The sequence below is a fragment of the Netta rufina genome, assembly GCF_964035555.1.
Source record: "Netta rufina genome assembly, chromosome: Z".
Taxonomy (NCBI): domain Eukaryota; kingdom Metazoa; phylum Chordata; class Aves; order Anseriformes; family Anatidae; genus Netta; species Netta rufina.
This window is the reverse complement of record NC_140126.1, coordinates 70362314-70377666: the sequence shown is the minus strand read 5'-3', so window position 1 is coordinate 70377666 and position 15353 is coordinate 70362314. Positions and strand designations below refer to the sequence as shown.

The window sequence follows — 15353 nt, the reverse complement described above, 5'->3', positions numbered from 1 at the left end:
GTTTTCTAAGAAATTTAAGTCTGCATATGGCCCACGTTAGGAGAGAAGGGACCTCCTGAGAGAAAGGTTATAAGGTGGGTATGTATAAAATCTCTAAATGTTTTTTAAGTACCACATAATTAAAATGAAGCAGGTGAGCAGCACAAAACTGGAAATTAGCTGTGGGCTTAGATGGACACACCAAAAGCAAATATGGGCTAAGAATCATGGCCTGTGCCATAAAATTGTCCATGGACTGAGTTTTGGTTCTTGTAGATCCATATGAGGTAAAACTGAGGGGTTCAGCTGGTAAGGAAGTTTAAGATATTTGTGAACTGAAGCATATTGCTCTGCTATCTCTGGGCAGAGGGACACTTCTGCATGCCGTTTTATTTTTTTCCACCTTGATGGGTTTGGATGTAATAAGGTATGTAACACGCATCTGCTTCACGGGCTTTCTGGGAGCAACGCACTGGAAATTATAGTGAAATTATGTCTTTCCATCAAAGGAAATATACTGATGTCTCCTTATACATGCTTATCCTCTGAGGTCTAAGTCTCATGCTTCTATCAGCACACATGTGGAATAAGCTGCAAGGACTAATAATATAAGAAGAAAAATGATCAGATGTGGCTATTTGAATCGAATACTTTAAGGGAGGATCTGGAAATAAGCCCATTTTGAAACAAACAAACAAACAAACAAAACAAAAAACTATGTTAACTGGGGAAGAAGAGCCAGAAAATGAAAACATACAGCTGCCTTTTTGTGCCAAGCCATTGTAAACTAGTAACTGGCTTTATAGTAGTAGTTTTGTATTTTACAGGAAGGCTGAAACAACAAACATTTATAAAACATCAGGAAACTAAGTCAGACAACATGGTAAAAAATGAGGTACCAGAAGTCTCTTTCTGAAAGTATGCTTTAGGTCCAAATGTTGCTTGGCTGAGCTAATCCAAGCTCATGCTTTTAGCAAAAGTTGACTGACATATTTCAGACACCAAAGGTGTTTCACAATAACATTGTACTATTTGCCATCTCCCACGGAGATAATGATTTTTTTTTGTTCTAAAAAGCTTCAGTCACTGAATTGCCCAACTATTGCTATACTTCATGGTAAGAAGTCATTTTTTGTAAAACTAGTGTTAGTTCTTCTTAATGCATTCACAATAAACTCCCGTTATTAAACACAACATACTTTTTTTTTTTTTTTTTTTTTTTTAAACCATGAATAATTCACATGAACTGTAGTTGATTTAACAATTTATTGAACTGTTCTGTATTTTGGAAGATCCTGAGCCCTTTTGAGCCTTTATTCAGTATTGCCTTCTTAATTCCTGCTGCGAAGTCTGAGCAAAACATAGTTATGCTATGGAAATGCTCCCCATCCTGCACAGCTTCACTCAGCTGCTGCAGTCTCTCTGTCTGTAGTACTGTGGTATGTTAGTAAATAGGTTGGCTACCTGATTTTATGAGGCTCTTTTATTCAGTTATTTTATTTTTATTATTTTTAATACATGTTTTACTCCATTCTATTTAAGCATTTCCTGTTACTCTTGTCCCTTTCTGCACTCTGTTTCACCTGACACAAAGTGTATTTCTGCAGTGGTCATGCTTGCATTCATCCCTAAATCTCTCTTCCTCACAGCTCTGTGACTGGTGGAGACAGGGTACTGAGTCCGTGCCTTTTGCAAGTACAGTGCTGCTGCTGAGGAGCATGTGGAACAGGCTGCTGCCCTGAGGGGACGGAAATAAAAGGCTACACTGCTATGCAGGGGGTGTGCTTGTTCCATACCCTGAAACCAAGCTTTCACCCTTAGAAAATAGCTGGCCTTACAGTAGCAGCATAAAGACAAGCTGACAGAATTCTACAGAAGAGAAACTGCTCCACTGGCTGGTAAAACAGGATGTGACTGTGCCTTGCATATCCATCTGGACTTGACTCTGCCACTTGCTCACTACACACCATTAGCCTGCGGCCACCCAAAGCACAGAGAGGTAATAGGCAGCTCTGAAAACACAGGTTGGCGTAACCTGCTCCAGGGGCCCTCTGCTCACCTGTGAAAGTAGCATCAACGGGATGTCAAACATACTGACACCACGTCAAATACAGTGCCAATGACTGACTTGAGTAAGTAGTGCTAATCCTTCAGCCTCCTCCCAGGAAACATTTCCTTGCAAATGAAAACCTTTCCCTGTATCCCAGCTGACAGTCAGTTAGCCTTCCTAAATTAAAACAGATCAGTTGTTACGAGTTATGAGCACATCTTGTAACAACTGGTAGCTGATTCACGTACGCAACATGTAGAGCCTTATTTTCCAAAACAGTGGAACAATCACTATCCAAAGGAAGAGTCTTTTCATGATTATTCAGTGACAACATTAAAAGCCGTTACATCAGGTGAATTAAATCTGAGGACTTCCTTCCTTAGATAGGAACAAATATAAATTTACTTTATTTAATAGTTAGAATATTATCTTATGCACAATTAGTACGAGCTCTTGAGGTCCAGCCTTTGCCCTAGAGTATTAAAGTTTGCATTTCTAGCTTCTGCAACAATTCTGTGTTTTGTAGCTTGGTAGTAGATGGAGGAAAACAAATGGGACCTGATTGGATGGTAATGATTGCAGTCCATCACTGCATAGCACGTATCATTGATCTTCAAAGTTTTCATGTGATTATTCTCTTTGCTTTGGCTCAACATTCTGGGAGCTGTCCTAAGCCTTGGGTTTGTGCCTCAAGTGAGCTTGGAAGAAATAATGAATTATGAATAATGAAGTGCTTACCAAGAAATGCAAGGTTGCAAATGAGATGGGGCTTGTTTGGATCCATGTGAAATGTGGTCTGAGGTGTCTGTAGCATAAGATGCTGACCAGCACCTGACGCTTTTGAATGAGAGCAGTTTTGTTGGACATGCCCATTCAAGACTGGGGGAGGACAAACACTTTGTACCGGTTTTGGTGAAATGTGCCAATTTACCCTTCATACAGGTACTCAACCAAATCAGAGAAAGGTTGTTACTGATATCGGGTCATGATCCAGAGCCTTTGCCCCGCATGAGACACAACTTACATGCCAGGAGGAGCCAGAATAGTTGTGGGTACAGGAGAAGAGCTGCCTAGGGGACAGAGAGCTCTCTGGAAGGGTCACTTCTGCCCAAACAGACAGTTCAGGCATTGCTGCCAGTATTTATTTTGGGTAATATGTCTTTACGGTAGACTGCAGAAGCCACTGTTGAGTCCCTGTATGGAAGCTGCCTAAACTTCATGGCACACTGAGATAAGTCTGCCTTAGAACAGGAACTGAAAAAAAAAATAAATCCAAAGGCTGTTTAGAGTCTGATTTTTCACTGGGTCACAGATTCCAGGAGGTGGATACATCGTTCCTGAAGGGAGAAATAAAATGCACTGTTAGGTTTCAGCTGCCCATACAGGAGGGCATCTGTCAACTGGAAAAGGCTGGAGGCACTGCAAATCTCATGTAAGACGGGCCCAGCTTCATCTCTTCAGTCATCCAGAACATAGCTATAAGCATGCGTGTGCCTATGAATCTGCATCTACCTGCAGATTTCTCTAGGAGGAGGCATCTCTACGCATCAGGGCTCGTTTGTTTCACCGTGGAGAGAAGGGGCCTTCTTACCACACTGCACGTTAACTGTAAGGATAAAGCACTCCTTCTGGAAGAGGAAAATCCTGATTCAAATGCTTCTTCATCCTTGAGGATGGGGAGGAAACTCAAAAACATATTTTCCACCTTCAGGAAGACTGTCCATGCCATCATGCTAAAGGCTAAACAGTGGAGAATAGCGTCACTACCAATTTTGTTGATGCCATTAACCAAGAATGCAAGATGCACACTATGCTAACAGCACACTCAGGAGACCCGTAATGCTGGGCACTACAGCTGTGAAAAGTACGCTACAGAGTATAAGAGACTACGGAACAGAAAGAGTAGGCTACAGAACATAAAGAATATAAAAGATATAGTATATTCTTTATTTCATAGTTTAATCCCACTGGTAACCTCTTGCAGTGTGAACGGACTAGGTGCTGCTGACTGGGCATATTAAACGGAGTGTTCATTGCTGATGAGCTTTCATAATGTCATTATCTTCCTAAAGCAGCAGGACAAGGACAAATTTATTCAGCAGCAGTCTTCCCCCAGTTTCAGTGGAATTTGGATCAAGGTTGTAGTGGGTGACCCAGCACACAATCAGTGATTCCTCATGGTTGCAGAAAGCCTGCATGGCCCAGGTCTGATCTTTATATTCCTAAGACTGAACCAGGCATCAGTAGAGTTACAAGAAAATACCAACCTAGAAGAATCACTGCATGTCAAGACACAGACATCCCACATTTTCTTTGTGTCACAGTGTAGTGGGTTTACGTGGCAAGGTTTTGGTAGCAGGGGGCCATAGGGGTGGTTTCTGTGAGAAGGATCTAGAAGCTGCCCCATGTTTGGGAAGGGCCCCATTGTTTTCCAGATCTGAGCCAATAAGTGATGTTGTTTTGCGCCTCTGTGAGAGCATATTTAAGACAGGGAAAAAACGCTGCGCCAGACAGCAGCCGGGAGTGAGAAACAGCCTGCAGGTGCCAAGGTCAGTGTAGAAGGAGGGGGAGAGGTGCTCCAGGCGCCGGAGCAGAAGTCCCCTGCGGCCTGTGGTGAGGACCATGGTGGAGCAGGATGTCCCCCTGCAGCCCATGGAGTACCACGGTGGAGCAGGGTTCCACGCTGCAGCCCGTGGAGGAGACCACGGTGGAGCAGGTGGCCCTGCACCGACGGAGGCTGCCGCCTGTGGAAGACCCCTGCCGGAGCGGATTCCGGACCGGACCTGTAGCCCGTGGAGAGGAGCCCACGCAGGAGCAGGTGACCTGGCAGGAGCTGCTGCCTGTAGGGGAGCCAGGTTGGAGCAGTTTGCTCCTGAGGGATGGACCCCGTGGTACGGACCCGTATCTGGAGCAGTTCTGGATGAGCTGCTGCCTGTGGGAAGCCCACGCCAGATCAGTTCATCAAGGACTGCAGCCCATGGCAGGGACCCCACAGCACAGGGGACGAGAGTGACCGAGAAGGAGCAGCAGAGAAGAAGCGCTGTAGACTGACCATAACCCCCATTCCCCTGTTCCCCTGCGCCGCTCGGGGGGAGGAAGTGGGAGAGGGTGGATGGGGGGGAAGGTGCTTTTGGTTTCTTTTCTTTTTTTCTCACTTCTCTAGCTTGTTAGTAATGAGCAATAAATCTTACTATCTCCTTATGCTGAGTCTGTTTTGCCCGTTACAATAATTATTGCATGATTTTCTCATCCTTATCTCAACCCTTGAGCCCTTTTCATATATTTTCTCCCCATTCCTCTTTGAGGAGGGGGAGTGAGAGAGCGGCTGTGGTGGAGCTCGGCTGCACACTCGAGTGGAACCACGACACACAGGCAAATAACTGAGACCAGGCTACACATTTTTTTTTTTTTGATTTTTTTTTTTCATCTGTTTTGGAAAAAATATACAAAAAAAGCCAAGAAGAACCAAAATGGAAATGTGAGGTAAACATTCCAGTAAAAGTACAGACAGAAGCTCCATTCTTTAAAGGAGACACACAGCAGTTATCACCATGCTAGAAGAATGAGATGCAGGAAAAGCCTAGAAACAGTGAAAAGTCATGTAATGAAGCCTTTGCCCCAGTACAAGCCATGGCATATGGGCTCTTTTTTTTTTTTGTGTTTTCCTCTGCATGTGCCCTCCCACCCCCATTATCTTTTTATTCCTTGAACAACATTTCTGAATTTTAAAACAGCAGTATTGATATAAATTCTGTATGGCAGGATTTACAAAATATGCAGACTGCTATTACAGACTGTGTCGGTTTTAGTATTTTTTGTTTGTTTGTTTTTATTTTTGATTTGCCAAAGCCCCTCGTTGAAAACTACAATGTCGGGGCAAAATTGGCTTCTTGGTTATGCCAATCTGACTGCTCGGTTATGCCACTTCGGCGAAGAAGTGGTGTCACTTTTCCTTTGCACCAGTGTTACCAGTTACCCCACAAATCTATGATGAAGTTATGAAACACTTAAAGCGCAGCCTCTGCTCCACAGTGATGGCTGTATATCCCCATAGTCAATTCCTGAAGCCAGGTTTCACTGGGAGCTTTAGCTGGGCCTCAGGGAGGAACAGAGATCTAGTGACATGATATAGTCAGCTCACATGCTATCAGCTACTACTATAAATTTTCACGTCCAGTCTGTCTATATTGCAGACTAAGTACGTCATTTTAGTTATTCTTCAATAACTAGCACAATCACCCACACCAGAACAATCAGGCTCTGATTCAGTAAGATGCTTAAGGATACACTTCCAGTTCTGCCAATTAGTCTGGAAACTGCACGGCTAACAGAAGTTCATAATGCTAAGGGATGCTTAAGCAGCTCACTGAATCAAGGCTGGATGCTTATTACTTGTTGATAGTATCATTTTCATTTGGGTTAGATTCCTGATCACCATTATTTTCATCTGAATTAAATATACGCAATTACTTCAGATCTATGCTGAGCTTACTAAGATCAGAATCTGACCCACTTGTAGAAGCACTTTTTATGGTAAGAAAAGGTAAAAGTGATTTTTTTTTCCTCAAGATATATAAATTCAAAAATGAAAAAAATCTGTGTACAAATATCACATAACAACACCAACAATTCCATAGATGTAGTTCCTCAGTGCACACTTGAAACAAGAAAAGTTTTTTTTTTTTTTTTCTTTTTCTATTTTGCTTTTAAATTCTGGCATAATAATATTAAAGCTGACAAAAAATCAGGGCAAGCTACATCACTTCCTCATACAAAAAATGTACAAAACATTAGCCTCTAACTAGACATAACATAATACTGGTCATCACAGTCTGACATTTAGTAACTGTGTGTCTTGAAGTATTGTACTGGAGGGTAATAAAAAATAGCTTCTGTTGCCAGTTGTCCATCTCAGGTTACTTCAGTCATAGAGGCAGAGTGGTTCTGCAAAGAGGAAAATGTGAACACATGAACATTTGTAAACATTTTGTCACTTACATATACTAGTGTGTGAAATGGATGCAAAAACCCTTTGCTAAATGCAAAGGTGTAAAATCTGCTGCCCAACTAACAAAGCACCTTAAAAGCAAGAAACGACTGCAAATATGATGTCTATTCTGAGCTCATGGTAGGAAAGGCTGAAGTTGAGCCCTGCTTCTGGGCTATGAACCCTCACTACCAGGCTTGAAAAAGAAGGTGCCACTTTTTCACTAAGGATTTTCACACCGGACTGGATTCTGTCCAGAGAAATGTGCCACTGTAGGTTCAAAATACTACATAGTCACACAACTGATGCCATCTAGTGTGTGTCCTCAGTCACCAAGAGTCTAAAAATACCACAATGTAGTTTCACATAGTTCAGCTTCATGTGATGTGTGCATGTAGTTTGTAGTTCCTATGTTCCATACCTACTAGGCAACATACAGAGCTTAAAATCATACATGGGTGGGGTGGGGAAGTATGCCAAAACACAGGCAGACACAGATATATTGCAACACAGAAGTCCTCTTTGGATGGAAACTGTGTTGATTCTTGGAAGCCAAAGTCGAGGACTTCAGTGGCAGCTCAGGGTCATCTCCGGATCATGCTGCACCTGCAGTGTGTGTGTGTACAAGGTAAAACAAGAGTGGGAACAGATGGATAAATCTGCACAAGAAGGACAGTGCATCCCCTATATCTGAAGAAACACTAATTAGCAGCCACTCTGAAGGACTTATTTATAATAACTTATTTATAACAGTAGGATGACTCTTTTCCTGATCTACTCCTGCATGTATGGCCATTTAGAAACTGATACCCTGAATCAGACAAAATCATGTTCTTGATTATAGAGGACATCAACAGTTAAGGCCTAGTCCCCACCTGTACCTCACAGTCCAGAAGCTATAAATAGCTGATGAGACAAAAATTTCTCAGGGTGTGAATATTTGTATCTCTTCAGCTCTTTTGTCATACACAGTGCAATGTGAATGCATAAGTAGGACTTAGTTTCTGGACTGTAAGTCCACCTGTGATGTTAATGTTATGTTAAGAACTGTTAGTGTGCACAGTTAAGCAGGATCATTTAAAAATCTTCCAGTAAATCTTTGCTGAAAGTCTATCAAAACTGACTCTTCAATTAAGCATGGTATTTCCAGGTGTTAGAAACAGCATCTTCTCCTTTTTTTTTTAAATGCCTATTTTCAGTTAAGTTGTCAAAGGGTGTGACAAAAGTTTTAGTATTAACCCTGCCACAGATCCAGTACATTGCAATGACATGCCACCCAACACAGGAAGTATAACTTAAAGGAAAAACAAATTACACCGAGGCATTTCCGACAATTCCTCCTGGTTTCCAGAAATTCTTGGCAGGTGGCATTTTCTTAGTTTGCTTAGGGTACAGTTCAGTTGTGCCAACACAAACCATTCAAAATTAGTAGTTTAACAGAAACATGATCAACAATGATGCCCATGGTAGCTTACTTTTTTGCAGACTTCAGAGAATGTTATTAGCATCTTCTCTGATGGCTTAAAGAGTAGTTAGTTATATGATTTCTTCTTATAGAACAATTACTGAACAGTAATAAGAATAAAAAACTAATTACTATTATTTTTTTATCCTCAGGGTAACAAATCTTAAATGTTCCAGACCTCCTCAAAGCATTCTTAAGTGTAATTACAAAGAATTATCTTCACTTTTTTTCTCAATTATCTATTCTCCTAAGCAAAAATTTGTTATTGCACAGGACACCTGAAATTCCTTAGCTTTGGAAGTGCAGAGGGGCATGAGATCTACAGAATTTGTTGGTTTAAAAAGATAAATTAAAAAAAAAAAAAATCTCCCCTTTGTATCACTTCTGTTCAATGGGTTTAATGTTGGGAATGAAACAAGCTCTCCGTGTAGTTATGTATACAACTAGTTTTTAGTTTTTAGCCTGTCATAACAGAAAATGTGTTTTGGTGATGGCATGAGTGAGTGAATTTACAGCACCTGTGCACTCAATGTCTCCAGCGGACTTTCCACCCTTGGAAAAGCCATGAGTGGCATTCCGCGTGGGTCTTCAGGCTTCGGTTTAGAAGGAGCTCCATGAGTGCCTTTAAAGTTATGGACAACACATATCCCCTGTGTAATGCAGAAGAAAAAAACAAAATGAGGTTAGCATGTTCTGTCCACAGGAGTAACTCAAAGGAATTCCCACCAGGGTCTCTCAGCTGCCAATTTTTGCAAAGAACTTCAGCTGGGGTTTTGGTTAAAGGCATCACCTGTCTCAGCCTTGGGCAACAGGGCATTTAATGATACAGCTGGGTATGCCAGACCATCTCAGTAAAACAGCTCATCTTTCCTGGCTGAACCATCCCCAGCCTTCTTATGTTTTATACAGCACAGCATCCTACGCTGCTTGCTTTTGCATGCCAGAAACATGGACCATCCTTTTGCACATGTTCTCAGCCAAACATCCCCTTGAGACTCTGACTAACATTTCCAAACAATGAAAAGAGCTCATTTGATAGCTTAATCTACCTCATATCTGGATGCCACCAAGATCCTTCAGCATCATTACTTCATGTTAGCAGCACAACTCCTGCAGAGTTTATCCAACAAGGCCTTCCCTCGTGCGTGACCAGACTCACTGCACCCACCTGGTGATGCTGGCATGACCATATGCTGCACATACCTTCTTGGAGGCAGGGTACAAAGCGAAAACAAGGCATGCAGGAGCTCACACATCAGCTGTTAGAGCAATTCCTGCAGCCAGTTCCTCACTGGCTCTTCCTCTTTGTTGCTCTTCACACCTGAGCAAGGAGCAGGCTGCAGCCTGGGTGAGTTTTGTGCTGAGAGCAGGCATCTCACAGCAGTCCTCTCCTCCGTGCTCTGGGGAGACCCCTTCCTCTGCTTGGCCGTGGAGCCTTTGCCACTTGCTGGTGGCAGAAGGGTTGCAGGGCCAAGTTGTGGTTGGGAGCAGGCTGCTAGAAAGAGGTACTGGAAGCACGTGGGCTGTCCTGACCAGATGTATGGGGTGATATTACGTGGGCTACTCTTAAACTGACTTTCCCAGTGGGAATCAGAAAAAACTGCTCATATTAAAGCCATAGAGATTCATATTACAGGTTGGAGACAAATTTTTATTTAAAGGGAACATGGGGATAAATGATTTGTGAAGGTTTTTTGTTTGGGCAAAATCAGAGAGATTTTATCCTGATCTTCCTTTTTGCTGCTCATCTTTTATGGCTTGAAACAAAATGGAGAATGAGGACCATTGCTTAGAGCTCCATGCAACACCCTGTATCCTACATTTTTGTCCCACAGGCAGCCAGTGGGGCTTTGCAATACAGTGATGTCAGAGAACAAGTCTCAAGCATTCCCTTGTTTTGACATTAATTAAAATCTACACCATCTTCAAAGCATTTTTCCAGGACTGGTCAAGTAAGAGTATGTACGGTAATTAAAATAAAATAATCTTGAAACACTAATGGTAGCAAAAATGTCATCATACTAGTCTTATTAATTAATATCAACCTGATTTCATATTAGGATTTTCTCTGATGGTACATTGATTAGATGGGGCTAGAATTAGTTCTTAGCAACTGGGTTAATTAGCTGCAGCTGGACACAAGGGAGGAGTAATTTTTACTCTTTTTTTTTTTTTTTTTTTTTTTTTTTTTTTTAACATCTGCTATTAAAAGGAATGGGGAAGGACTGATAGGCTTACCAGAAACAAAGCTACTGCACTTCCCAAGATGAAGCCTGCAATCACGTCCGAACAGTGGTTCCGATACTCAGAAACTCGGTTTAGCCCAGTGAGGAAGGCAGCACACAGGGTACCCAGACACAGCACAGGTTTGGCTAGCCTGCTACTCTTTGTTTTAATTGTGCTTGTGATGTACATCTGAAAAAAAAAAAAAAAAAAAGGCAAACCAAAAATGAAGAGATCTGCCAGAAATTAATCTTTTGCTATCCAGACATATCATAAGTCAACGAGGATGTGATTCACGGCTCATGAAAAAAAGAAATTGAGAAATGGAGGAAGAGGTTTATGGTAACTCAGAAAACATTTTTAGGTGAATAAAACAGGTACTGGAAAGTGACATTTCAGGGTACCAAATATCCAATCAATTGCACTTACACTGGACTTTCTGAGCTGCTATACGCAGGCTCAGTTTTACCGATGTTCTAACCTGTGCAAGTGCTTGCTCATATGCCAGCGAACACACTGAATGTAAATGACTAAATATTTGCAAAAGGGAGTCAAGTGTTTTACTCCTGCAGAAACTAATATATATATGATGTATATATATGGACCTAGCGTCCATATGAACTACAGCTGCTCCAGCCTCCTAAGCAGTGTTCAGATTAAGAAACAGATTGTTGGCATTAAGAGAAACCACTTCAGATGTCTTCTCTTCAAGGTAAAATGAAATACAGAACACTAGGAATATTTCTTTCAAAACAAAGTTGGTTATGAAATTGTCACTCTAAATCATGAATTTTCATGGTGCTTGTAATACTGTTTAATGAACTTTACATGTTTTTGGCAGTTCATATTTTATTTTAAATGCATTTTGACAAAAAGAGTAAAACCATGTGGGTCACAATTAACAGCTATTAGTTTTTAATTCCAGAGCCAAAAATACTGAAGAGCAAGCAAACCAAGTCTGATGACAAAACAATACAATAAAATACTTTTCATCAAGTATAGATGCCTGTAAGTATTCCCAAGGTTTGATAAGCAAAACAAATACATCAAAACACAGTCTTTTTTTTTTTCTTTTTCCTTTTTTTCCCAATATTGTCTTCATCATGCACAAAGATGACACATCGCCTCCCATATATCAATTTTCAGTTTTTTCTTGTCCATATTTATTTTCCCTTCTCACTGACTGGGCCATCCAATTACCCTGTTGCTGGCCTCCTCTCTCTGGCTCAAGTTAGTAATGTCAGTCCCAAAATCATTGCAGTACATTAGCTCTGGAGAAAGGGATGGGATGCAGCAATAACCTCCCGGTAGGTGAAGTGGCAGGCCAGAGCAACTGACCAGGGGTCAGCAGGTAAGCTTGCCTCATGGCCTGTACCAAGGCAAAATTGTAAATTCACCTGCCACACCACTGCAGCGCTACTCTTAGCAGCTAAATTTGCTAGGTCTCTGCCTGGGTGAGTGAAGTCTTCATCCCTAAATGTGCTGTAGAGCACATGAATTAAAGGTGAATTCAATGCATGAATTGGAATATTATGGTGTGTCATAGCACTGGGAATGGGACTCAGATACTCCAGAAGTTCCTGCATGCTCCCTTTCCCTTTCCCTTTTTTTTTTTTTCTTCCTTTTTCTTTTTTTCCCCAATATGTGAACTCAGCACAGGCCTTGAAAAGACACCTAGCAACTGAGCACTAGGCGGCAATGTTGCCCCAGTCATTGCTGCTAGCGTGGGCTGCGCCTACCACAAAAACTCGGCAAGGTTTTTTCTTCGCAAACAATAGGAAAAAATATTACCGAAGTGGGATGCCACTATGTGAATAACTACTGCCCATCCTTTCACCCTATACATTTATTCTCACAGAGGCCTATGGAGCCGAGCAATACAGAGAAGGATTGCAGTCCCATTCCCCACACCAGCACTGCTGTAATTTACAACACCCAAAGGAAAATCAAAATGTCCTTAAAGTAACAGTGCATCCGTGCTGTGACAGCTGCAAACCCGAGCTACAGAGGGTGGCATCCAGTCATGCTTGTTTTCTTAAAGGTATAAGATGGAACTGGATATTTGCGTTTCTCATGTGGGAGAGCTTTCTTTATTACAGATGGGATGTTACCTAATGCATTTGAAGTTTCACACATCTCGGCAGGCAAATGTAAACTTGTAGTAAAGAGAACATTTTTAGCAATGAGGGTAATTAACCATGAAAACAGATTGCCAAGGGAAGTGATACATTCTCTAGCATGAGGAGAGTTTAAAACAAGACAGGCTGTTTTTCCAGAATGTATGCTCCAGTTCATCCATAAATTACAAACTGAGCTCAGAAATAACTGGGTGAGTTTCTTCTTTCAGGTCAGACCTCCTGGTCACTGCAGTTTTTGATCTTCATTGCCGTAGCCCTTAAAGCAAAGACATTTTTGAAGATTCTCACAATATGTTAGCCCCTGCACTTAGAGAACATTTTCAAAGCCTTGTGTAAGAGCCCAAAATCTCAGTGGAAGTCACTTATATTTGACTTCCTATCCTCTGCAGATGTTTTTGGAAATTTCCTATGCTGCTATTCATGGGGTAAATTTATTTACAGAATTTTAAGTGTTAAAACCAGTTGTTTGATGGCTGGGAGAAGGAGGGAGGAAATGAATATAAAAAGATGTGAGAAACAGAGAATAAGTCATTACAAAAATAAACTACACAAGTTTTATCTATATAAAAAATCTATTTGGATTCTTTACTGCAGTAAAGTTTCTCTTATCAGTACACTCAAGCAGTGTGTTTAGCAATGTGCAATGTGTGATAGTAGCAAACATTCTCTGTGTAACTCCTCTTCCATCTATTCCAGACAAGCAAGGAGTCAAGGAAGCTTTTTTGTTCACAAGTTTAAAATAGACACACACACACATATATATATATATATATCTCCTACATTTATATATGTGTGCAAACATACGCTTACATGTATTTATAATGTATACTATATCTATGTTGAGGAAGGCAGAGCGAAAGAAGTCTGTTCAGTCCTTTCAGTAGGAGGGGAAGATTTATTTTCACCAGAAAGATCACAATTTCAGCCCAGTACTGGAAAATTCAGTGTCCTACAATTTTTATAGATCTTTTCCTTTTCCACAGAGATTTCTACAGTAAGAGCCACTGACAACAATCTGTGTTGCAGAACATGATGCAGCCTCCTAGATGCTCAGTGAACCTGCCTGAGGTGCCAAAGCCTTGAATTTTGTCAATTAGTCTGGCAGGTGTTAACGCTGAAATGGAGGAAATTGACAGTGGGGTCACAGTGACCTGGGTTGCAGAAGGGCCTTGCTGTAGTGTTCTGTACTATTCAGAATTTCCCATATGTTGAAAGTTTCATGTCTAGATATATTGTAATGCTGTAATCTAGCCAAGAAGCAACCCAGGTGTAAACAACAGATGCCAGGTCGTGATCAACTGTCATGAGGCAGAGGCTTCTAGCCAGATGGAGGTGACAGAAAGCATTACTCGTGGATACTGCTAGGCTAGTGCTCAGCTTAGCAATCCTAAAAACATTACTAAAATGTCAATGAGAGTGCCTAATCGTAGCTTTTAGCCATAGAGACCCTATTTTGACTGTACAAGAGTTCTCCTTGCTTTCAGCCCAGAGACAAGCAGGAGGATCAGCAAGGGTGTCTCCCTTCACTCTACAATAAGAGGTCATTTAGTTTTACTTAAGAAATACTTCAATTTGGTATGTTCAAGTTGAATATCACCACCTCTTAGATGCCCTTGTCATCGGCTTTTCTATGACCTTTCTCACAAGTGCACGATGTAAAAATTGTTTGAAGACATGTAACTAGGATACCCACATGTAACGTAAGATTTTATCTTTTCTGTTTTTGACTGAAACGTTAATAAACTAAGGAATATTTCCAGCCTATCATCATCATCTCCCTTGGTCAATGTCTTAGCACGTTTTCTAACTGTACAGCAGCTTGTACTCTGTCCAGAGACTGTACTACTTCAGGAAGAGTAATAAAACTGCATTAGATATCATTCTAATTTTGATGTAAGCATGGAACCAGGGTTGCTGGCCTTTTTTATTTCTTTTTCTTCTTCTTTTTTTTTTCTCCTTCCCCTGTTTTAGGCATATAAGTTTCATCACTGCCTGAAGAGATCACAAAAGTCATGCTTTGGGTTTCCAGCGTATTTGGCAGGTGACAAGAAAAAGACTAACTGACTAAATATAACACCCAGATTATAGGGAAAAAAATCAAATCAAATGAACAAACAAATAGAAACAATCAAACAAACAAAACAAAACAAAAAAAAAAAGCGGCCAAGCCAACCACTGTGGGAGCACTGTCACTAGCAGAATAATGAACAACGTACAGAGACATCTCTACAAGATACTTAAGGATCAGTGATTTGACAACATATTTAGTGCCAGAGGGTGTTTTCAGGCAGAGACCTGGGCTAAAATTATACTGCAGACTGAAAACTTGTGGCTCAAAAAGAACTCCATATCCTGGCTCCACCTGTTATTTTCCTCTGTGGCCCTTTACAATCTCCTGCATTGGGTGAGTTGCAGGGGCTTCTGTAGCAGAGAGTGGAGATGAAGTGGGTGTAAGAGCTGTGCCTTAAACATTTGATGCAGTCCTCTGTTACTTTAAACATCTGTCCCACT

The 15353-nt window shown here is 41.2% G+C and overlaps 1 protein-coding gene across 1 annotated transcript in view; it reads right to left on the bottom strand.

The window, feature by feature from the left end:
* Positions 1 to 6864: 6864 nt before the first annotated feature.
* Positions 6865 to 15353, bottom strand: part of PLPPR1 (phospholipid phosphatase related 1) — a gene marked incomplete at its 5' end in the record, with an annotated part of 69314 nt that continues 60825 nt past the window's right edge. The window contains 3 exons of the mRNA XM_084304774.1: positions 6865 to 6973; positions 9000 to 9131; positions 10720 to 10896. Of these exons, the coding sequence (XP_084160900.1) occupies positions 6941 to 6973; positions 9000 to 9131; positions 10720 to 10896 (342 nt within the window). The 3' untranslated portion in view covers positions 6865 to 6940. The remainder of the gene's footprint in view (positions 6974 to 8999; positions 9132 to 10719; positions 10897 to 15353) is intronic.